The 23,047-nt window shown below is 42.9% G+C and overlaps 1 protein-coding gene across 1 annotated transcript; it reads left to right on the plus strand.

Moving 5' to 3' along the window:
• Nucleotides 1-22,796, plus strand: taok2b (TAO kinase 2b). Its single transcript, XM_054598408.1, is given in 24 exon segments — nt 1-576; nt 2,788-2,928; nt 3,807-3,878; nt 3,983-4,084; nt 5,038-5,083; nt 5,222-5,318; nt 6,197-6,310; nt 7,519-7,610; nt 7,814-7,907; nt 8,255-8,336; nt 8,999-9,166; nt 10,247-10,453; nt 11,078-11,167; nt 11,215-11,327; nt 11,594-11,771; nt 11,979-12,107; nt 12,388-12,591; nt 13,250-13,489; nt 18,880-19,092; nt 21,026-21,208; nt 21,829-22,013; nt 22,015-22,141; nt 22,144-22,594; nt 22,597-22,796. Coding segments are annotated over 23 exon segments (3,519 nt in total). The 5' UTR covers nt 1-576; nt 2,788-2,796.
• Nucleotides 22,797-23,047: the final 251 nt, after the last annotated feature.

Genomic DNA, 23,047 nt, shown 5'->3' on the forward strand with positions numbered 1-23,047 from the left:
TGAAGCGTAGAAGAAGAGCACTTCCGTTTTCCTTTCGGCTCCCGCCCCGCTCCGCTCCGCCATCATGAAGTCCTGAACAAAAAACGGATGAGACTCGAGCAAAATGGGGATAACACGAACTGGAGATGAAATCCGCGGACAGCACTAACGTAATGACAGCACGAAGCGGAGCACGGAGCGGACCCGTGGAGATTAATGAACCAGTGTCCCGTTGAACGCGTCCCGGGCAGCTGCTGTCGGTGCGGTATTGAGCTAGCGGTGCGGCTACCAGCGGCTGGAGCTAGCTAGCCTCTGGTTTTCTGCTGGCTAGTTTAGCTGGCAGGCGTCAGTCAGCTAGCTGTCACTGTAATTGACTGACACTCTGCTCATGTCGAGCCGTGCAGACCTGCTAGCTGTCCAATCGACTGGGAGCATCAGGATGGAGAGGACTTTGAGTCAAAGCATCGACAGACACAATGTGGTTTGTTCGTGTTGAATAGACACCAGTGCCGAGGAAAAGGGGAGTGAGACCAATATTTCCCAGCCGGGCCGGTTAGCTAGCTCTAGGGCTAGCTACAGTGGATCCCATAAGCCACGGTAAGACCTGTTATAAATCATTCAGCATGCACTGCTACAGCAGGCTGGGCCTCTTCACTCCTCTCTCTGCAGGGGGACAAGACCCAGCTCCATTAACAGCCTCATGTCCACATCCTGTAAACGTTGACATTGACATGTAGGCTTGTTGTTGGCCTGCAGCCTGAACACCCAGCCATCCTTGAGTTGTTGTTGTCTACTGTTGAATACATGTCATTTTTTTTTTTTTTTTTTTTTGTTGTTGTGGTGAGCTAGAGCAAAGATATTGACCAGCCAAGTGCAAAAGCCATCTAGCTTGCTCAGCTTAGATGCACACTCTACATGAATGACACTGATGGCAAGCTCCCATCGAGATAATTACTCCTCTGTCTCACCAACCAAGGATAATAAAACATTTTGTTTTCCAGAATATGCCCGGGGCGCTCACGGGGTGTAAAATGACATGTAGGTTGGAGAGATGATCTTGCCAGAAATCACACAATTCAAGCATTTGTTGCCACTTCCTGTCTGTGTGTCTGGGATGAGTGTGTCATGGATGGGTATTTTAAAGATAGATTGAGAGCTTGCTTCAGGCTTGGTTGCAAGATTGAAAGAACTTCTCATTTTCAAAGGGAACCATGTGCTTCCTCTTTGACAGCAGCAAAATGGCCTTGAAAGAAACATTTCATCTGGTATGTGGATACTGAAACGAAGGCCCAGTTGTTCAGTTAGTGACCATTTACATTATATGAAGCATTTGTTACATTTCCGCATTAACCCTTTGACAACTTCCTAATGTCCCGTGATATCCTCTGTGCCAGGATGTTAAGGCGACAGACCGTGCTTCACAAAAACATCACACAGCTTCTGCCTGAACTGTAGCCACACTTACAAGCATACAGCCAGTAAAAGGTTAAGTCCAAACAGGCTGTGATTGTAAGTAAAAATATGTGGTTTTATGTAGACCTTCTGAAGTAGCGCACGGAAGATACCAACAAATTTCTCCTAAATTTTAGAAGTTGACATAGGGGTACATAGTGTCATATCCCCTGAACCTCTAATGCAAAACCGATCAAATAGGTTATCATTCTTAGCCTTTAATAGTCAAATCTGAGCTTACAATAGCCACATATTTAGTACAGAAACTGGGCTCCTCAGCGCCTTATCCCATTTTGAACACCACTCGTTTGGCTACATGCCTATAATTGGTAAGGAAACCTTTGATGACCGTTTCAGAGAGATATCAAAGACCGTAGTGGTACTTAAACAAAAGTAAAACTTGATAGACAAATCATGGACCTGCCTAACTGGTTGGCAGTTTGCTTTTATCTTGTGAAATTCAGCCTGCTATTGTGTACTGTTTTTCAGAGACATGTCTCTTTGTACTATAACTAGAGCAATACGTCGACCAGGTTAATGCTTCAAGATGTTCTGCTCGGTATGTTTATGGATCACAGTTCTTAAAAAGTCAAAATGTGTCAAAATTGTCGTTTATGTTTTGAAACAATATATATTGTGAGATGGAGGATTGTTTTGTTGAACAATGAACATTTGAAGCATTTTGTTTGGATCTTTGACTCTAATGTAATCAGGAAGATTAAATAATTGCATGAGGAAATAAACGCTGTATCTGCCATCCATTTTAAGACGTTTTGATTGCTAAAAAACATGCGATGCTAAAAGAGGAATATTGGATTTACAGAAGCTAAAAGCTGCATATACTGTATCTGGTGACATTATGGTAATTAACTCTTTTTGAATGTTGTGATGTAAGTGTTAAAAAAAACGAACTGCAATGTTACGTTTTGCCAGTATTGTTCAGCCTTCTATTTCTGCTAGAGAGACAGATGGATGATGATGATGGATGAATGAATGGGTGGGTGGATGGATGATCATTTGAAGCTGACGGGCACTTTGATATTTTCCATATGAGCCAAAAAAGATTTGCATTTTTGTGCACAGTTAAAATGCAGATGTTGAGCTGGACACACATTTTACACACAGCCAAAGGGACTCGAAACTAAATGATACTCTTGTGTGCTGGATATAAAAAAAAAAAAAACAATGCAATACATCAAAACACACATGTACAACACAAGAATATAGACATTAATGCAATTTACAAAGGTCTAATGTTGAGAGAAGTCGGTGACCATAATTCCAAAGCGACACAAATGTTGGTAATCCTTTCAAATAACAGACGCTCACCCAGTGTGTCTCTTCCACGCTCACCAGGCGCTGGCCATGCCTTCGAGTGTGCGGGCCGGGAGCCTGAAGGACCCGGAGGTGGCTGAGCTCTTCTTCAGGGAGGACCCTGAGAAGCTCTTCACGGACCTGAGGGAGATCGGCCATGGGAGCTTCGGAGCAGTCTACTTTGTAAGTTACTTTCCTCTGTGTTTTGGGTCTGTAATAGTAGTGGAATATTTTCACTATGGTATCCTCATTATAGGTGTATGTCTTTCATCTCAGTCAGGTGGCATCATGATATGGATACACTAAACAATTAAAAGTTAAGATTTATTGACTGAAAAAAGATTGTAAACCGGTCTTTTCAATATAGTTTGTTTAGTTAGAATCTACACCACTGAATATAAATATGGGCGTCTAATTATTAAGCAACTGAAAGATCTGTTCTTGAATTATAGGGTAAGGACAAAAAAATATTTAGCTTTTTAGTCACATACACACAAACACTCTACTGGCAAGCTTTTTAGCGACGCCTGCTTTGATATATTGTTTGTCGCAGGAGTCATAGCTATATCGTTGCTACAAGAGATCGAACCCTTCAAAAACTCATCCACTGAGCTTAAAAAAAACAAAACAGCATAGAAAACATGAAAAATATGATCTCATTGAGATGTAATCACTGTAATCTAACCAGGGGCAAAGTGGTTGATGGTATGAAAAGGTAAGCAGAACAAAGGAGAATAGCTGACAGACAATGGTCAGAGTGGTGTTGTGGGTCAGAGATGGTGTCTGTTAGACGGGAGGGATAGAAGTGATGAAGGTACCGCCAGCTATAACACAAGGGGGACAAAAGTATCAGCTGAAGATGAAAGGTGGCAGGAGAGAAGAAGAAGAAGGTAAAAGCATGACGTGAGTCAAAGACAAAGGACAACTCGCAATGAGTGATAACTGTGTTGGAGCTGCTGTGAGAAAATAGCAGATTTATCAGAAGCAGGGGCGACTCAACTGTTTAAAAAGAACTGAACAAAGTCATTTATTGTTGTTGTCCCTCACCTTTTTCACATCAGGCCCATGACATCCGCACAAATGAGGTGGTGGCCATCAAGAAGATGTCCTATGGTGGCAAACAGTCCAATGAGGTAAGACCTGGCAAACACTCTCATCCATCATCTATCGCAGATGTGAGATCAGTTTACCGGTCAGGGTTTGCTCATTAATGTTTGTGGCTCTGTTGGTGTTCCAGAAATGGCAGGATATCATCAAGGAAGTGAAGTTCCTCCAGAAACTGCGCCACCCAAACACCGTTGAGTACCACGGCTGCTACCTGAGAGAGCACACAGCATGGGTGAGTGTGTGTGTTTACGTGTTTTAAATAACAAGTGTAAATTGATTGCGCAATACAAATGTACGGCACTTTTGTGCACCGTTTAAAACTATGATGAGTGGTACATTTGTGTAAATGTGTCCTCACCTCATTAACTCCCTTTCTCAGTCGGGAAGTCAACGACAAAGCCCAACATTGTTTTTAACTAAAAGAAACAACATTAAATGTCGACCCCTCGTCCTAATATCGATACTAGTGGCCCCTTTGTATCTAATTATTTAATCTATGAAGTGGTACCTAAGTTGTAGTTGCTACAGTCTCCGCCCTGAATCTTCCTGAACATCGTTCAGAACTCCGATCTATTGTACAGAAAGCAGATCTAGACCCCTGGTTTCTCCGGCTGAAAAACAGGTTTAGTTTTAGAGTTCCTTAAAAGGTTTTTGGTCCCCTGGGAGAGTTGTGGTGGTGCAAACGTCCTTGCAATTATCTGCTGAATTGTCAATAGTTTTGTAATGATGTGCACTGTACTGTACTTTTACTGTACATAGTGACAGATATGATGCAAATGTGGCACATTAAGACACGTTAATCAACTTCTACTTTGTGGAGGAGCTGGTTTTTACATCCGATTCAGACTCTAGAGCCCCTGTCCCACTGAAAACACCTCCAACTAACATCTTGCTTTTGTCTTTGATGGGAAATGTTACAATCGGCTCTCCTTTTTGTAGGAAAAGGGTATAAGAGATGTTTCAATCTCCATTTTGGGGTGGACTTGAGAACACTTTTCTGGGCTGTACCGTAGTCTTACAACAGCTCTGACACTTAAATATCTGTACTGAACTGTCAGGTAAAACTGCCTCTGGTCCAAAAAAACTCTTCCATTCGAGTCAAGTGTGAAAATGTCCTTAACATGAAGTGTCCTCCTCCCTCAAATAGCAGCGTGAAGTTTAACACTCCCTCTGTGTCTCTCCTAGCTGGTGATGGAGTACTGCCTGGGCTCAGCTTCTGACCTCTTAGAAGGTAAGTAGGAAATAATAGATTGACGTAATGAGCTATTAAGACATCAACACTAGTTAATCAAGATTATCACTGATGAGTTAATTATGTTTCAGTCACATAAACAATACCTGACACCCCTTAATGCTTCTCTTCTCCCAGTCCACAAGAAACCCCTCCAGGAGGTGGAAATAGCTGCCATAACCCATGGTGCATTGCAGGGATTGGTGTATCTTCACTCTCACAACATGATTCACAGGTAACCCCCATTCCATTTCTCACTATCTGTATCTGTTCTGCTCTCCTCCCACACATTTCTTCTTACAAGAGACAAACTAATACAGGAGAGAAAGCACAAACTGTGCTGCCTAACGGCTAATTTATTCTCCAGTTTTGGGCCAATAACGCAGTGCGATGCTCACGCCAGATAATCACGTAAACACGGTCGGCACGTGGGGCGCAAAGGCTAAGCAAGAGGTCGTGGCGCTGGGTCGTGCACCTCTTCGTTTTTGTAACTTGGTACACGTGCAGTAACGTGACTGTCACAAATAGTTTACTTATAAAAAACACTATTTACATATCTAGCGATTAAACAAAAGAGTCCAATTCACTTTTACATGCTTTAGAAACAGGAGGTCTTAAAAATCTTCATTTGACTAAATATTTTGCAGCCAAATCAAATTGTTAACAGGATATTCAGCCTTTAATACCTTATAATGCATTTAATACTTCACTTCTTTCTTTACTTTTCTCATGATATGAGATATGAGTTTACAGATGATTAAAATCCCTTCTAGGCATTGTGGAGGTTAGTCTATGGCTTTTGCTGGTTACACATACAGTTTATGGGCATAACTATCGGTTACACTCGTTGGTTCTTCAGAGTACATTTTTTGTACTCACTGGCGTTTCGCAGAATAATGCGGCGCATAGAATATAAATACCTCCGTACATACTCTGAGCTTGCGCGCCGTCTGCAGAGGCTCACGCTACGACGCCAAGCTATGAACAAAGCTTAAGATGAGCTTATGCAGTGGTTTTGTACATTTTCTCGCTCATATGTCTTTATTTGTTTTGTCTTCCTCACGGTTTTCCTAACCAGTCATTGTCTCTTATCTGATCATTTCTCTCTCTCAGGGATGTGAAGGCAGGAAACATCTTGCTAACAGAGCCGGGTCAGGTCAAACTGGGAGACTTTGGCTCTGCCTCCATCGTTGCCCCGGCCAACTCCTTCGTAGGAACACCTTACTGGTAAGACTCACAACAGTGCTCAATTTGACTATCAATGTAACAGCAAAAAAACTATTATTGATGTAGAGATAAAGTGGTTAAATGTGTGTGTTGTTATCAGAGCTTGTCCTTGCTTTGTTTACATAGTCTAGCCGTCCGCGCTTGCTTTCCAGTGCGTGTGCCCCTCTGTATGTTCACGGTCGCCGCTCTGCACTGCTCTCATGAGGCTGTTACAGCATATAACACGGTACCGTTACAGTCTGTGAATCATTTCAGTTGTTAACTTGCCCCAAACTGATGCCAAATACATTTGATTTTCGTAATTGCTAATAGGCCTACTACAATGATGAAATCACCCATGTCATAACCATTTTAGTTTTTAGGTCAAGTACTTTAATAAAAATACTCTTTCTCCAGTTAGGAGAGACTTTCTTTAGTGAGAGCCTTTTGCGTTTAACGTTATTTTAAGGTAGGGATGCGTCGATCGTAGTACTGACAAATGAACTCAGAAATGTTATTTTATTGACATTTAAGATTTATTTCCAGTGAGATATTAACGACTTTATATAGTGACTTTGCTGTTGTAAACATAACTGTCTCTGCTCTACGAACAAAATTGACTTTTATCTAAACCATAAATAAGTTATAATCTTGTTCTGAATTTTTTTTGTTTTTAAAATTCTATATATGTTTTTAAAAAAACAATTATTTAGTCATGTAGAAGAACAGTGTATTTATAAGAGTAGCTCCTAGCTGCACTAAAATCCTAAAGATAACTGTCCATTCCTGAAGGCCACGGTAGTTCTCCAACATACTTGGAAAGGGAAAGGTGGGCAAAAGGGTATTTAGTTGCAACCTGCCACTAAAGCTTACACACTTTATTAGAGAAATTGAAAAAATAATCGTTACATTAATCATTAAAAAAAAAGAAATGTTTGGTGCAGCCCTAATGGAACCAGCAAGTGTTTAGTAGTTTACTGTCCGTCAACTAATCCTCTCAGCACTACCTGCATATTTCTCACAAGGTCATCCGACTCAACTGTTTATGGGCTGCAGGTTACTGTTGTTATTATACATGAAGCAGCGTGACCCTCGTAAAGCTCGTGTCTTTTCATGTGGTGTAGACGTGGGGATGGCGGTCAACCCCTCAGGCGGTGTTCTCTGTCGGTCCAGGATCAAAGAAAAAGAGATGAAAATGGCTGAATTGCTTTGTTGTATCCTCCATGCAGGATGGCCCCTGAGGTGATTCTGGCCATGGACGAGGGTCAGTACGATGGGAAGGTGGATGTGTGGTCACTTGGCATCACCTGTATAGAGCTGGGTAAGAGACAAAATGGTTCACCAGTGTGTTTGTTTGTGTGTGTGTGTGTGTGTGTGTGTGTGTGTGTGTGTGTGTGTGTGTGTCCACAAAGCTGAAAGCATCCAACCCTTTTCTTTGCTTATTCCTCTCTTCTTTTGTTTTTCTCTTCTTGCTCTTTATCTGCCACTCTCGGTCACGCTATGTCGTGCTTTGTCACTCTGTAGCGGAAAGGAAGCCTCCTCTGTTCAACATGAATGCTATGAGTGCCTTATACCACATCGCCCAGAATGAGAGCCCTGTGCTGCAGTCTAATCACTGGTGAGAGTTGGTGAAGCTTCCTAAATGTCCTCTAAGACTTTTTTGTTGTTGATTTTTTATTATGCAAAGTAGAGCATTTTATTATGTTGCTTGAGATGATTTTATAAATGTTTCTTTACAAAATAGCTTCTAATGTTATTAAGGCCTTTATGGTTTTACACATATTTCCAGGAAGTCTACTGGGGTTAAACAAAAAAGTGACAAAGTGCAAATGCAGGAATAAAAAAAATAGAAATTAAATGAACTTGATGACAGTGGGACCACGTGAATTTAACATTTACAAGCTGCTTTGATTTACCATCACAACAGGAATGGTGCGTTTATAATGACAATGATTTCATTTTCAGGTCGGATTATTTTCGAAATTTTGTGGACTCCTGTTTGCAGAAGATCTCCCAGGACAGACCTACCTCTGATGTGCTGCTGAAGGTACAAAGTGCTGTTTGATGTTGTACATGAAGGCAGGCGGAGACGTGTGATCATCTCTTTGTAAAAGATCGTCTTTATGACCAAGCAAAAGGAAATCTGAATAAGAAAAGCTTTTAGCCAGGGGAACAAATGTTTTTAAATTGAAGGAATGAATATGATTTGTATGCTCCAATAAAGGATTGTGATGGACAATAAGTGAAGGGCACAACAGGTCATGTATTGTTGGTTTTCATTAATAACGAGAATCAATTCAACAATAATTATTACATTTAATTATATTTTGTACACCAGGTGTTCAAATTGAATACGTTTCTCATCACTTTGGAAAACAAATGATTTGTCTTTGCCTAACTTTCCCTTAGCTTCAAAGTAATCAGTGAGGAAAACAGTGAATGGAGGTGTAATGTGTGAGGAACAACCATCTTCAGCATGTAGGCAGAGTAGTTTAGTTAATGTGCAACTTATTCTGGTTGATAATAAAAACAAAACAAAATCAACATCTTAACTGTAATCGCCCCTCCCCAAAACTACCCCAACTCCCATGTAGTTATCTTGTTGGTTAATCTTGTTATAGAGGGAACTTGATCTCAGACACTAATGATCCTGTTTTTTTTTGGGTTTTCTTTTTTTAATCTATTCTCTTAACCCCTCTATCCTCCCAGCACCATTTCCTATGCAGAGAGCGTCCCGTGACAGCTGTAATGGACCTGATCGCCCGCACCAAGGATGCTGTCCGCGAGCTGGACAACCTTCAGTACCGGAAGATGAAGAAAATCCTCTTCCACGAGGCCCTCAACGGCCCCGCACCAGAGGGAGGCGATGAGGAAGAGGTACGACTGAGACAGAGGAGCAGGAACAGAGCTGTGGGGAGAGATGATGTTAAAAATACTGTCAGCATACTAGCTAGTGGCTACTATTAGCTTTCAGCTTTTAATTTACTTACTACGGAGGTCCTTATCAAACTTTTGTCCCTGAACATTGGGTGTCTGCCGATACTGAGTCTTATCTCATACTTGGATTTACCTAAATGTTGACTAAATGTGTATCTGACACATTGAAACAGCAGCTGTAGACGAAGCCAAAGTCTTGCAATGTAGAACCCGGCTGTCATAAATGAGAGCAGTGACGTAACGCTAGCAGACGAGGCCGTTACCAATCCTTTAAAATATGCCTAGCTCAGCATTGATATCCATTTAAACATTACACTGGATTGCTTTGAATGACCTGATTTTTATGAAGTGAAACATTTGCATTGCCTTAAAGCTGCCATGTGTCATGTTGCATGCTAACCAAAAGCATGAAACGAGAACTGTGGGGGAAAAAAACACTTCAAAATACTAGATTTCTCATTATCTAAGTTGGAAATGTCATACCAAACCTTCATAGTGAGATGCCTGTCGTAATTGAAACGTTGGTAGGAGTCTAGTCAAACACAACGAACACGTGCAGCTGCCTTGAAGATGAACCTTCAAACCCTTTTATTTTTGAAGAGGAAGAAGCATTTATCAGCGTCTGTATGGGAAAACAGCTGGTTCTAGCATCCATCCTGCCTTTGTATTGTTCTTCTCAGTATATATCGTGAATGTCGGGGCCCCTTCCTCTCCATACAAAGGCTTTTGTTTCCATTAACATTTAATTCCAGTTGGTTGTTCCCCAAAAAGGAAATTAAGGAATTCTGAGAATGTGGGGCTTTTCTAGAGAGTAGGCCTGTGTCTCACTGTTAGCTTGTTTCATATTTTACTGTTTGTCTGCTAAGAAAGGTTATCATAGAATAAATTCATATCTGTATGCTAGAATATGGTCAATGCACCACTACCCCCCTGTGGAGTAAAGAAAACATGCTAAATGTGTTGTCTTTCCCCTAAACCTCTTCACAGTTTTGACAAAACTTCCTCTTTCTGTTCCACCAGGATGTGGAGCAGTACATGCTGCGCACCGGCACAGTCAACAGCATGGAGAGCTCCCACTCTCTGCCCTCCATGTCAATCAGTGCCAGCTCCCAAAGCAGCTCGGTCAACAGCCTGGCAGACGGCTCTGACGACAGCGGGGAGATGGCCATGATGCAGGAGGGAGAGCACACCGTCACCTCCAACAGCTCCGTCCTGCACAAACCCCTGGTCAGTCCAAATGTTTCCGTGTCTGTGGGCACATTCAGCACCATTTCCATTAGTTATACACAGTGCCTCGAGTACATCTATAGTGAAATAGAGAAAAAACTGGTTATTTTTCTAAGACTCGTATCATAAAAATATCATGATTAGAAAAAAGAAAAAAATTAAGATGAAAGAAATCAGTAAGTAAAGTATGTGAAGATATTGGAATCATAGCTTTCCTGTTATGTTTTTGTCGCTTTTACTTACTACTGTGTCTTAATATCTTTATTTTTACACATGTAAACTCATGTATCTTTACTTTTTACTTACTAAAATACTTTATTTGGACAAACTATCATGGTCAGACCAATTTCACACACGCACACACACTTGCACCACCTTCAGGAAATGGAAAATAATGGCCGCTCCAGTTTAGACATGCAGAAGCACTGTAGAGATGACCGTGTTGTCATCTACAGAGTAGATGCCGAAAACCTTGCAGCACAATAACAAGTTTCTTCACTGATTCAGAAGCTAAACGTCCCCTGTTTTAAATATTTTGTACTGGGATGACAAAAGACTGATTCATAAACCTTCACGAACTTGTCTTTCTATAAATCATTTCCCACTCTTCTGTCCACTATGTAGAGCCATGACAACATCTACGATGATCCGTATCAGCCCGAGGTTGACCCACAGCGAGAAGCTTTATCTGCCGCTGTTGGTGGTGGTGGTGGCGTCGGCGGAGGTGGTGGTGGTGGAGGAGGAGGGAGGAGGAGGAGGAGGGGGGGCGTCGTCGGGGCAGAGACCATTTTGCCACCATCAGGACAGCCTCGCTGGTCACCCGTCAGATCCAGGAACATGAACAAGGCTCCGCCCTCAGAGAGCAGATGTCGGGGTAACGTGACACATCCATGCCATATGTTTTTATAAAAGAAGTTTTTACGTTTCAAGTTTATTTTTTATTCCTATTAATCATACGGACAGTTAAAAAGTGCTCTACAGGCCTCATCTTATAAAACTGGAAATAAAATGAACCCCCCTAACTTTAACATAGAACAAAGAAAAGCTTCAGTTAAACCTAGTTAGAAATAAGAAAAAATAAGTAAATCGGTGAGCTTACCTTCCTTCTAGCTATACTCATTCCCCCGTTTGGCCTCACAGATACAAGCGAATGCGGCGGCAGCACCAGAAGCAGCTGATGGGCTTGGAGAACAAGCTGAAGGCAGAGATGGATGAGCACCAGCTGAGGCTGGACAAAGAGCTGGAGAATCAGAGGAACAGCTTCTCAATGGAGGGAGAAAAGCTCTCTAAGAAGCACTTGGCCATCCTGGACAAGGAGGTGAGCTGGTGGAGGGTGAGTGTGTGATAATGAGAGAACGGTCAAGAAGCATACGGTTGACATAACAACCAGAGAAACTAAAGGGGGAACATCTGTAATCTGTGACAAATACCTGATTTACAGTGAATGTTCCAAGTTTTTTTTAAATCTTGTGTTTCTCAAAACCCTGACGTTAATGAGATTATGTGTTGTTGTTTTTCTTCTTAGACAAAGGCGGTCCTGACTGAGGAGAAGAAGTTCCAGCAGCACATACTGGGCCAGCAGAAGAAGGAGTTAACGGGTCTGCTGGAGTCCCAGAAACGCCAATATCGACAACGCAAAGAGCAGCTCAAAGAGGTGCATTTACGTTTTGTCCCCAGTCGGCTCACAACCACAAACGTATTAGTGTGACAGTTACGGAGAGAAACACAGTTCCTGTTTTGCATAAATTGGCCGCTGTTTATGAGCTTCATCACACTTCTGATTCAACTATCCAATTTAATTCAATAAGAGTGTGACTTTCATTTTCTTGAACCTTGCATCATACTTACAATATGCAAACACCACGGACCTTTCAGCCTATTCAGCTAATACTACTCTTCTTTCTGTTCATTGCCTTTAATTATTGCCACTCCAGGAACTGAATGAGAACCAGTCAACACCAAAGCGAGAGAAACAAGAGTGGTTGGTGCATCAGAAGGAGTGTCTGCAGCAGCTGCAGGCGGAGGAAGAGGCGGGCCTGCTGCGGCGGCAGAGGCAGTATTATGAGCTGCAATGTCGCCAGTACAAGAGGAAGATGCTTCTGGCACGCCACAACCTGGAGCAGGACCTGCTCCGAGAGGTACCATTTTTTAAATTTGATTGCCGTGTCAACGTTGGATCAATAATTCAATACTCCTAAAATATATTTAAACAGCCTGCCTTCCAGTAGAATTCAAACAGATTGGTCTTTGCAGTACATATTTACTGTCCCCTGGTTTAAGTCTTTGTTTTCTTTGAGCAACGTGCAGGTGGACATACTCAGTCTGAGAGAGAAGACAGTAAATTATATTATCAGGTAGCAAAATCATCTTCAGGCAGTAAATAAAGACTTTTACGACACAGTAAAGCCTGCATTAAAGTTAAAAAGACAGATTAAAAATACACTTTTTTTTTTGGAATGGTCAACATTATGGTTAACAGATATTTAAATATAAGATGGTCCAATACAACACTACTGCCTTAAAGTTCCAACCTCAAAGATCTCCATTTCGTTCCCTTTGGTGACACCTATGGCGATAACATGACACCTCTTTAAGTTTGCTGGTGATTCTGCCTGAGACATTTTGTTGTATAAACTGAAAGAGTTGTATTTAAAATATCTTCAAACTTGGATACATAAGAAATATACTTAAACTATTCTCAGATTCTCCTTCCACAAATCTGTAGCAGAATGTTTCCTCACCTCACAACATTACAGTATCCTTCCTGCCACTTTACCGTCTCCTTCTCTTCTCTAGGACCTGAACAAGAAGCAGACTCTGAAGGACTTGGAGTGCGCGATGCTCCTCCGTCACCACGAGTCCACCCAGGAGCTGGAGTTCCGCCAGCTGGGCTTGGTGCAGCGTACGCGGGCCGACCTCATCCGCACGCAGCACCAGACGGAGCTCACCAACCAGATGGAGTACAACAAGAGGCGCGAGCAGGAGCTGCGTCAGAAACACGCCGTGGAGGTCCGCCAGCAGCCCAAGAGCCTCAAAGTGAGTGAGAGCACCCAGAGCCTGTGGTCTCCTGAGGAGGGAGAGGGACAGACGTCAGAGGGGCCGGGCGGCAGCTGGGACAGTGAGGCGGGGGTGGTAGGAGGAGGGGGGGGGAGGACGAGAGGGACGGCGAGTTAAAACAGGGGAGGGGGTGGTGGCTAAGGAGATGAATGATGTTGAGGATGAGCTTGATGGAGTAGTGTTTGGAGAGGAGGAGGAGGAGGAGGCTGTGAGTGTCCCTGTGGTTGAAAGGACCGATGACAATGACACAAAGGGAAATGATGAGGATGAGAAGGAGGAGTGGAAAGTCAGTGAAGAGGGGACGGAGGTGAGGGAAGTTGAAGGAGTGCAGTGGGAGTACGAGGACGATCTCGGTAAACCTGCACATGTAGACACTGACGAGGAAGAGGAAGGAAGGGGCGTGGCCGATGGCTGTCCGTCAGAGTTCATCGCATCCCTGTCCCCAGAAAAGAGGCGAATCCGTGAGCGAGTGATCGATGAGCTGTCTGAGTTTTACTTCCCCGATGCTGAAGAGGAGCTGGAGCCTGTAACCGCCCCCCCTTCTCCCCCGCCAAGACTTCTTTCCCTTCCCTCTTCTCTCACGCCATCTGCCTTCTCCTCTCCCTCTCCGCCGCTGCCCAGCCCTCCAACCTCACTTTGCTGCTCCTCTCCATCTTCCTCCTCTCCCTCCGTCGCTCACCTCCTCTGCCCTCGGTGGCTTCTGTCCTCCTCTCGGCTGAGCTGGCCTTCTTGGCGCTCTTCTTCTCGTACCTCTTCCTTCGCTCTTGCTGTTCGCTCTCCCTCTCCACCTACTTGTCGCTGAGCCTCTGGGCCAGTGGCCTCTTCAGTTTGGGACTCTCCCTCAGTTTGGGGATTTATTACATCCCCATTATTTTGATTTCAGCCTCTTTCCTCAGCTCTCCCTCGCTCTTCCTCTCTCTGTACTTGGTGGTGGTGCTGATTGTCAGGCCTGCCCGCGACTTCTTCCAGTTCGCGCCCCGCAAAGTCAACCGCCTCTGCATGCGAGTTCTTTTCCGGTTGCCTCGACCCCTGTTTGCTATGTGCCAGTCAGTCCTGGGCGGGATGGCTGAGCGTAACCTCTATGAGATGTTTCCCAAAGCAGGGCGCAACTGGGGTGGCCGCCAGTCCAAAATCCCGGTCCCTCTTAAAAGCTTACCTTTAGAGTATCAGGCTCGCTGCAGTAACACCTCTCCCTTGGCCAAGGGCCTTCTCTGGGTGAAGCGTTTCAGTAGACGCCCCCTCGGGGTCCTGGCAGACCTGGCTAACTCCATAGTGCTAAAACTAGCCGGGCAGCTTCTTAAAAAGCTGCCGCTCAATGTCCGGATCCAACTCCAAACTCTGGGCCTCTTGAAGAAGGAGAACCCAAGCAGGCTGCCTCAACTGCTTCCCAGGGAGGTCAGAGAGCTAAGACAGAGGGAGAGGAGGGGGAGAGAGAGGGAGAGACAGAGGAGGGAAGAGAGGTTGTTCCGTGAGGAGGCGAAGTGGGAGTGTGGGTTGAGACGAACTTCATCTGGAAGGTTTGTCAGGGGGAAAATTAGGCCGTGGAGATAGAAACCGTGTGAGAGAAATTGAAGGAAAGAGTGGGGAAACGTGAGTGGGTGTGTCTGGGTGAGAGAGAGCGTCATCGAGATCATGCTCTTTGTTCTAATGTTCAACCATCGTTTGTGTGTCTTTTGGAGTTGGGCCCACATGTCTCCCAAACTGGTTTTTGGTCACATTTCTTAAAGAAGAGATACGTTTTAGCCTGCACACATTCTGTAGGTCTGCGTGCACCGGCTGAGAGTGATTGTGGCTGCTGAAGCTTATCCAAACATGCGTACACGTGTGCACACAAGCCGTACTGTTGAGTAGGTGGGCCCTGCAAACGTAAACATGCAGCTGACCCCACGGTTACTGTACCAAACCCAGTGAAGTTTTCATTATTGTGCTTTTTGTAAAAGTTTTTATTTTATTTTATTATTTTGCTCTTAATTTGTAAGACAAATATTTTTTTTTAATGGTTATTTTTAAGACCAGTTTTGTGCAATCTTTTGTTTTTCTTTTTCCAAAGGTTGCGCTGTTATATCAGTGCTTAGAACAAACATTACAGTGTTGCATGGCTTCGTGGCTGTAATTTCACTCCCAAAATACTGTGAAAAAGAAAATCCCCCCCAAAAACCTGATGACTTCACTAACATCACCCTGAACACTAGCCCTCAGTCGGTATAAAAGTGCAATAAACGGCTGGACAGAAAATCAGAGACCACTGTGGACATTTAATATTATTTTAATGTTTAAGTTCTTCTGTTTAGAAGTCCAAGTGGAAAATAGATGGAAGGTCTGACGTTATGGGACTTAAAATAATAAAGTTTAGGGCCATTTAGCTGAAACAATGAGCGTATCCAGCTCATTGTTTCATGTTACCACATCATCATTATCTACATTATCTTTCAGAATCTAGTTAGATATACTATTATTGTTGCGCTTTATGCAATAATCTTGTTATGATTTACCATGTAAACATTTTTATATTTCTTCCCCTTTTAATAATCCTATAAACGTAGAGCAGTTGAGTGCCTAGTTACAACTGTTTGCACAAACGTCTGTTGTGAAGTGACATGTCCTAAATTCATAGTAGGAAAGCAGGATATACTTTGGAGTAGTAAAATTATAATATAATAAAAAACTATTTAATATTTCAGTGTAACTTAATTTATATGAAGCCATATAGACAATCTTTTGAGACACGCAATCAGTTTATAAGTCCAAAGATTAATGCAACTACTGAATGTGAAAAATGAGAAAGATGGAGCAGTTGACCATCATATGAAAAGAAGATATCCAGTAAAAGCAGACACTGGTTTAATTTTGCACTGCTCCAAAGGCCATTTAAAAAAAAAAATCAAATAGATAATTTCAGTTGAGTGATTATTTTCAATAATGATGAATCTGTTATTTTTTTCTATCAAACGTTGTTAAGCCTATGAAACGTCAAAAAAGAATGAAAAAAATGCTCATCACAACTTCCCAGAGCCTCAGGTGATGTCTTCCAATATCTTTTTTGTTTGACCAAAACCAAAGATATTTAGTTTACATTGATATATGACAGGGAAAAGCAAAAAAACCTTTTAATTGAGAAACTGAAACCAGAGAATATTTTAATAATAATATTAATCTGTCAATAGATTAATCGTTTCAGCTCTAATACAGTCGGACCAACTAGAATCTTGACAGTTAATAGTGCTTTTTTTAATTATTATTTTTTATCTCATGCTCTTGGAAATTTGTAGACTTAAACACCAAAAAGCTCTGATTTGTACATTTAATTGAAGTCAAAATGAACCAAGTTTAGGAGAAAAAGTTCTATTGATACATAAAGAGCAGAGTGTTAGATGTTGAAAACGTTCATACTTTCAAGGGAAATCTGGTTGTTGAAGATGAGTAAAATGTATTATTGCCTATAAATGCTAATTATGTAGGAAAAATGTGCCCTGCACTATATTTCACAGAAGGACAACATTTGAGCCATTTACGTGGAGGAATATTGCTGAGTAGGAAGTCTCAATGTTAACTGTATTTGACCCACGGGGGAGAGAAAAGTTGGGCACTTCTCTTTGGTGACCTTCATTTGGGAAGTCTAGCTTTAAGAAAGACATTTCACATCAAACATTGTTTTATTTGAATGTAATTTATTTGCCATTGATTTACATTTGTGTTCCAGTTATTTCCTGTTCCTTTTGTGTATGTTTACATGTGTGTATCCTGTTTTGTTGTGACACCATTTCCACAGAGTTATATCACTTTAAGTTCTTTTTATACATTTTATTTATGCAGTATTTATAAGACTAGTACTGCATTCTGTTTGGCAGCCATTTTGTTGTCCTTTTGCATGAGTGTTGGCGTACTGTACGGCTGTGTGCTCGCACGCATAGAAAATATTTTGTAATACTTTTAGATTTTTTTTCTTTACACAAAAAAATAAATTGTTTTGTGTGAAAATCATTGTCTTGTTTGTTTTTATGATTTTGGTTTCCATTATTACCACGTTGTCTTCATTTGTTTTCTTTTTCCCCTAATTTATCAGCCAATCTTTTTGTATTGAAATATCCCTTTATCATTTTGTCCATCATCATCCCCTCTGTATCATCATGCATTTTATTTTAGTTTTCGTCTGTGGTGCCTTCCCTTTGTCAACAGCCACCAACCATAACACTGGTTCTGTGACTGCGACAGTACTGTTTATAATCTAAGTTAAGGTAAAAAAAGATGTATGTATGTTATATTAATGTTATAATATTATTTAATTAACTTGTGGGTATATAATCATTCAAAGGGCTCACAAATAGGGTGTGTATTGGAAGCATGTCTTATATGCCAAATCACAGCTTTATTATCTATTAAATGAATGAATGAATTATTAATTTATGAATCATTTAAAATCATCCCTTTATTTGTTTTAAGAATTCAGTCAAAACATTCAAACCTGAGTCACCATGCGGAGGAGTCTGAGTATGTTAAAATAAATTCTAATCAATCATTTGTGATGATCATAACCCATACATTTGAACGTGTGTTTTAAGATTAAAGTAACTTTTATCTCATTACGATTAATCCCAATTCTGTTAACGGAACAATTTCCAATCCAAATCTACTCACGTCTGTTAACATTTCAGTTATTCTAAAGTTATTAATGTTATTTGTTTACATCTGAAATGTTTGGTTTAGACAGAACCTGACTCCTGACAAATGCACATATTTTACAACTTTAGGTCAAACTCTTTAATTAAATACCCTTTAAGAGTTTAAACAAATTCTCAACACTTCCATACATACAAACATAATCACGAATTGATTACTTACCACTGAGCAGTTGGCAACAAATACACAAATAAGAATTTAATGTCAGTAGACACCTCGAATTCAGAGTATCAAATGTTACAAAGTGTTCACAGTATCACAGTGTTCATTTGTTAACTCTTATAAAGTGTACACTGTCATTTTGAATTAAAATCAAGTATACTACTCCACAACTGAAAATAATTATATTAAATATAATAATTAAGCAGCAAGATATAAAAACAAAACAAGAAGCATGAATAAGAATTACTTTTGTGATGCATTTAATTTGTCCATCCTACATAAAACAGTGACATTACTGAATGTCATGTTTGCAGTGATCTTTTCACTGTTAAAGGTCCACCATTTGACAGGTATTGGGTTGTGAATACTAATGGTTTCAGCATTTCGCTCACAAAATTCATAGCAAGTCTTACAAAATTGAAAATAAAATAAAATCCCTGATTCTTTTGTGTCTTCCCTCTCCATGTTCATTTTGTAAAACCACAGGAGCACTTTAGCACAGCTGCTTCCTTCTCTCTTGTCTCCTCCAGTCCAAAGAGCTGCAGATTAAGCGCCAGTTCCAGGACACCTGTAAGATCCAAACCCGGCAGTACAAGGCCCTGCGCAACCACCTGCTGGAGAACACGCCCAAGTCGGACCACAAGGCCGTGCTGAAGCGCCTGAAGGATGAGCAGACTCGTAAGCTGGCCATCCTGGCAGAGCAGTATGACCACTCCATCAATGACATGCTGTCTACACAGGCTGTGAGTAAGGCAAGGAGTCGTCGTCCATTTCACACTCGCACCACACCGTCAGTGCTGTGCCTGGCCCGGGGAGGCCGTCCTGCCCGCCAACAAACCTTCGCCTGGTACCTCTGTGTTAATCTCCAACTTAACCCACTTTTCCAAGTTTAATATTAAATCATCTGCAGCATCCTGTTTCTCCTACGGTTAAAACGGTATGTGCAAGTCCTCTTCCAAAACATCCCTTTCCCCCTAATTTCTGGGAGAAACAAACTCATTTTCTTTCGTGAAGTAAAGCTTAGCAGTGGTGACAGCTTTGATTACATTTTACGTCTTAGTTCAATTCAATTTATTTTGTTTGGCCTAAAATCACAAATTTGCCTCAGATGGCTTTACAATCTGTACAGATTTCCACTCTGTCACCGGACCCTCACATCGGCACAGGAAAAACTCCCCTAAAAGAAACCCTTGAACTGGGAGAAAAAAAGGAAGGAACCTTTGGGAGAGCGACAGAGGAGGGATCCTTCTCCCAGGATGGACAGAAATGCAATAGATGTCATGTGTAGTTCAGCAAATAAATGTTAGAACACTGTAAAAAAAAGAAAATGTAGTTGAATTCAGGACTCTGATATTCAGTTACATAACAGTACTACGTACGGTCCATTTTATCTTCAAAAGACTACTCTATCAATTTGGCACTGAGCTCCTATAACAGTCGGACTCAAGTTGAAAAGAAAATCTATACAGCAAAAGTCTTTTCTTTAAATTCCACACATTCAAGAGACAACAATTTTCAATTTATCTGACTTCACTCAGCTCTCTGGCTGTGGAGCCACAAAAGGCTTTAAACAGACTTTAATTTGTCATGTTACACAACCTACAATATGAGCGTCACCCTTAAGACTGCTTTGACATGAAGATAAACCTCATTATTTTCCTCATAAGGAACTGTATGGAAGTACAGTCGTTGCCTTTTACTTTATTCTGCATCATAACAGAACTAATGTACAGTTAATTGTGTCATTTTGATTTTGATTATGTGCAGTTATGGCTTTGTAAAATAGTTTGAGCCATTTACATATTAAGTTTGAAATCAGGTCTGAGCCGAGATTTGGGGGACATGTTACTGAAGCAAAAAAGTATGAATAGGATGGGACGTTCCCTTCAATAATAAAACGCCTTGTGCCTCTTTAATTACCTCTCATGGCACCGGGCCATGTAAGCCCGGTAAGCCAAATCCCTGCTGCCCTTGTCTGTCCGCACATCTACTCCGGCTGTGGTTCAAGTCTCTCTGGGAAGGTTTCCCACTCACTGATTAAACTCTAACCTGAGGTCAGAAAACCTCAGGTTTGTTTTTTTTTTAAATTAGGAAAGTCTTTCGAATCAAGATGTAATCTGTTTCCTGGAGCCAAGCCACACACACACACACACACACACACACACACACACACACACACACACACACACACACACACACACACACACACACACACAGGCCAAAGTAGTTCAACTGTTGTGCAACATTTTGAAATGTTATACTGATTGATTTGGATAACTGATGTCTGAATAGTGAACATAAAGCTTAATATCCTGTGCACAAGGGCACCTGCAGAATTTCTGCCTGATACAAATTAGATTGTCAGTAGAACATGCACTGAATTTTTTTATTAATATATTGCTTGGCTGGGATTTTAATTTCACTTCCTCCTATTGAACTCAGCATAAACAGGCCCAGACTGATCAAACTTTATTTACCTCCACAAAACATTGATTTAAGAACACTCCTGATCCTCTCCTCTCTCTTGTCCATCTCCCTCTCTCTTCCTTACATTCTTCAAACTGTCTTAACTTTTCCTCAAAACAGTCGCACAATTTGTCTCCCATACAACTCGTGCTAAATCCATTTTTTTAAATGGCATTCCCTCTTTTTTTTTTTTTTTCTTCTGTCTTTTAGCTGAGATTGGATGAGACCCAGGAAGCGGAGTACAAAGTGCTGCGTATGCAGCTGCAGCAGGAGCTGGAGCTGCTTAACGCCTACCAGAGCAAGATCAAGATCCACACCGACACGCAGCACGACAGGGAGGTCAAGGACCTGGAACAGAGGGTGTCCATCCGCCGCGCCCTGCTGGAGCAGAGGGTTAGAGCATTCGGCATTCACTACTATGAAAGAAAAGCTCCTTAAAATGTAGTAAAAGCCTCTGAGTGTCTAAGTTTTAGGAATCCAGTTGGGCTTGCAGAGGAGATTGAATACTGAAGGGTAACTGCTGATGTTAGCTTTAAAAAAAAAATCAAATATGACTTGTTGTCATATTGATACTTCTACGATAACCTTAAAAAGTTCTGTTCTGTAGCTTTCTTTTCAGTCATATCACCTGATCTTCCCCATCATATGCACTTCAATCCATGTTATTTAAAAATTGAGATTCAAAGTTCATTCTTGACCTTGGAAACAAAAACAATCCCACTAAAAAAAGTTGACTCTGTAGATGCTTCTTCAGGGAGACAACAATCCAATCTACATTTCCATGACAACAGAGCATCTCCATCTGCTATGAAATATTGTGTGATTTGATCAAGAGCAACAGCCTGCAAACTTATGGTGGGATTGTTTTAGTCAAGAATGAACTTTTTCAAACTGTAATGATGTGCATTAATTAAAACCAGTTCCCAGACGCAAATTCTTTCAACCTTGGACCAGGGAAATGTTTGAACACCTATTAATAATGCTTTAAGTTACACATTGTGTTTTCTCCCCAGATCGAGGAAGAGATGCTGTCCCTGCAGAACGAGCGCTCAGAACGCATCCGGACCCTCCTGGAGCGGCAGGCCAGCGAGATCGAGTCCTTCGACTCGGAGAGCCTGCGTCTGGGCTTCAGCAACATGGCGCTGACGGGCATCCCCAGCGAGGCCTACCCCATGCAGGGCTACTCCAACGTCCCCCCCCAGCTCCCGCTCCGCCGGCCACTGGAGCCACGGCATGCAGCCGCCGCCGCCGCCGCCGCCGCAGCAGCAGCAGCAGCACTCCCGCCGCAGCCACAACAGCAGCAGCAGCGGCATCAGCAGCGGCGGCAGCGGCGCGGGGACCGCCGCAGCGAGTCCTCCTCCTCCTCCTCCTCCTCCCACGCCTTGGGGTTGGCCCTGGGGCTGGGCCGAGACCGAGACGGGCGGGGAGAGGTGCACCACTCGTCTCGCTCCTCCGCCTCCTCCTCCTCGTCCTCCTCCTCCTCCTCCTCCCACCACCAGCGGCACCACCTGCCCCAGCACTACCACCACCAGAGCACGCCGCAGCTCTACCGCGAGCGGGAGCGCGACCGGGAGCGGGAGCGGGAGAAGGAGCGGGAGCGGGAGTGGGTGGGAGCGCGAGGCGGCTCCGGCGGCGACCTGGCCCACCCGCACCCCCTGCCCTTCTCCCATCACCTGCCCTCGCGCTCCTCCTCCCAGTCCCTGGCCATGCTACCTCCGCCTCCTCCAGCCCCTCCCTCCATCTCCGGGCCCTCCTCCTCTTCCTCCTCCTCCTCCTCCTCGCAGGGGGCATCTACTCCGGAGCCGGGCTGGGTGTGCGCGGGGCCCCCAGCTTGATGGCCCTGAGGAACAGCCCCCAGCCCCTGAGGAGGACGGCGTCCGGCGGAGGGCCCGGAGGAGCCGGGGGCAGCGACGGCGTCCTGAGCAGAAGCACCTCGGTCACCTCCCACATCTCTAACGGCTCCCACCTCTCCTACTCCTAGAAGGCAGGGTGGCAGCACCAAGGGGGGGGGTATTTAGGAAGGTAGCTATCCCAGGTTGCATCCCAACACTCTCAGCTTGTCACCTTGCCTTGTGTCCTACTTTGGACTGATCTCTCCTCTCAGAATAGCTGAAAGGATGTCATCCTTTCCTCTTAACGCACATTATAAGGCAAAGAGATCACCATCAGAGGCAAAGAGAGGACAAGCTGACCATGTCGAGCTGCAGCCTGCTCCTTTAGACTCAGGGTGGG

The sequence above is a fragment of the Anoplopoma fimbria genome, chromosome 5 (genome assembly GCF_027596085.1).
Source record: "Anoplopoma fimbria isolate UVic2021 breed Golden Eagle Sablefish chromosome 5, Afim_UVic_2022, whole genome shotgun sequence".
In the NCBI taxonomy this organism is placed as follows: domain Eukaryota; kingdom Metazoa; phylum Chordata; class Actinopteri; order Perciformes; family Anoplopomatidae; genus Anoplopoma; species Anoplopoma fimbria.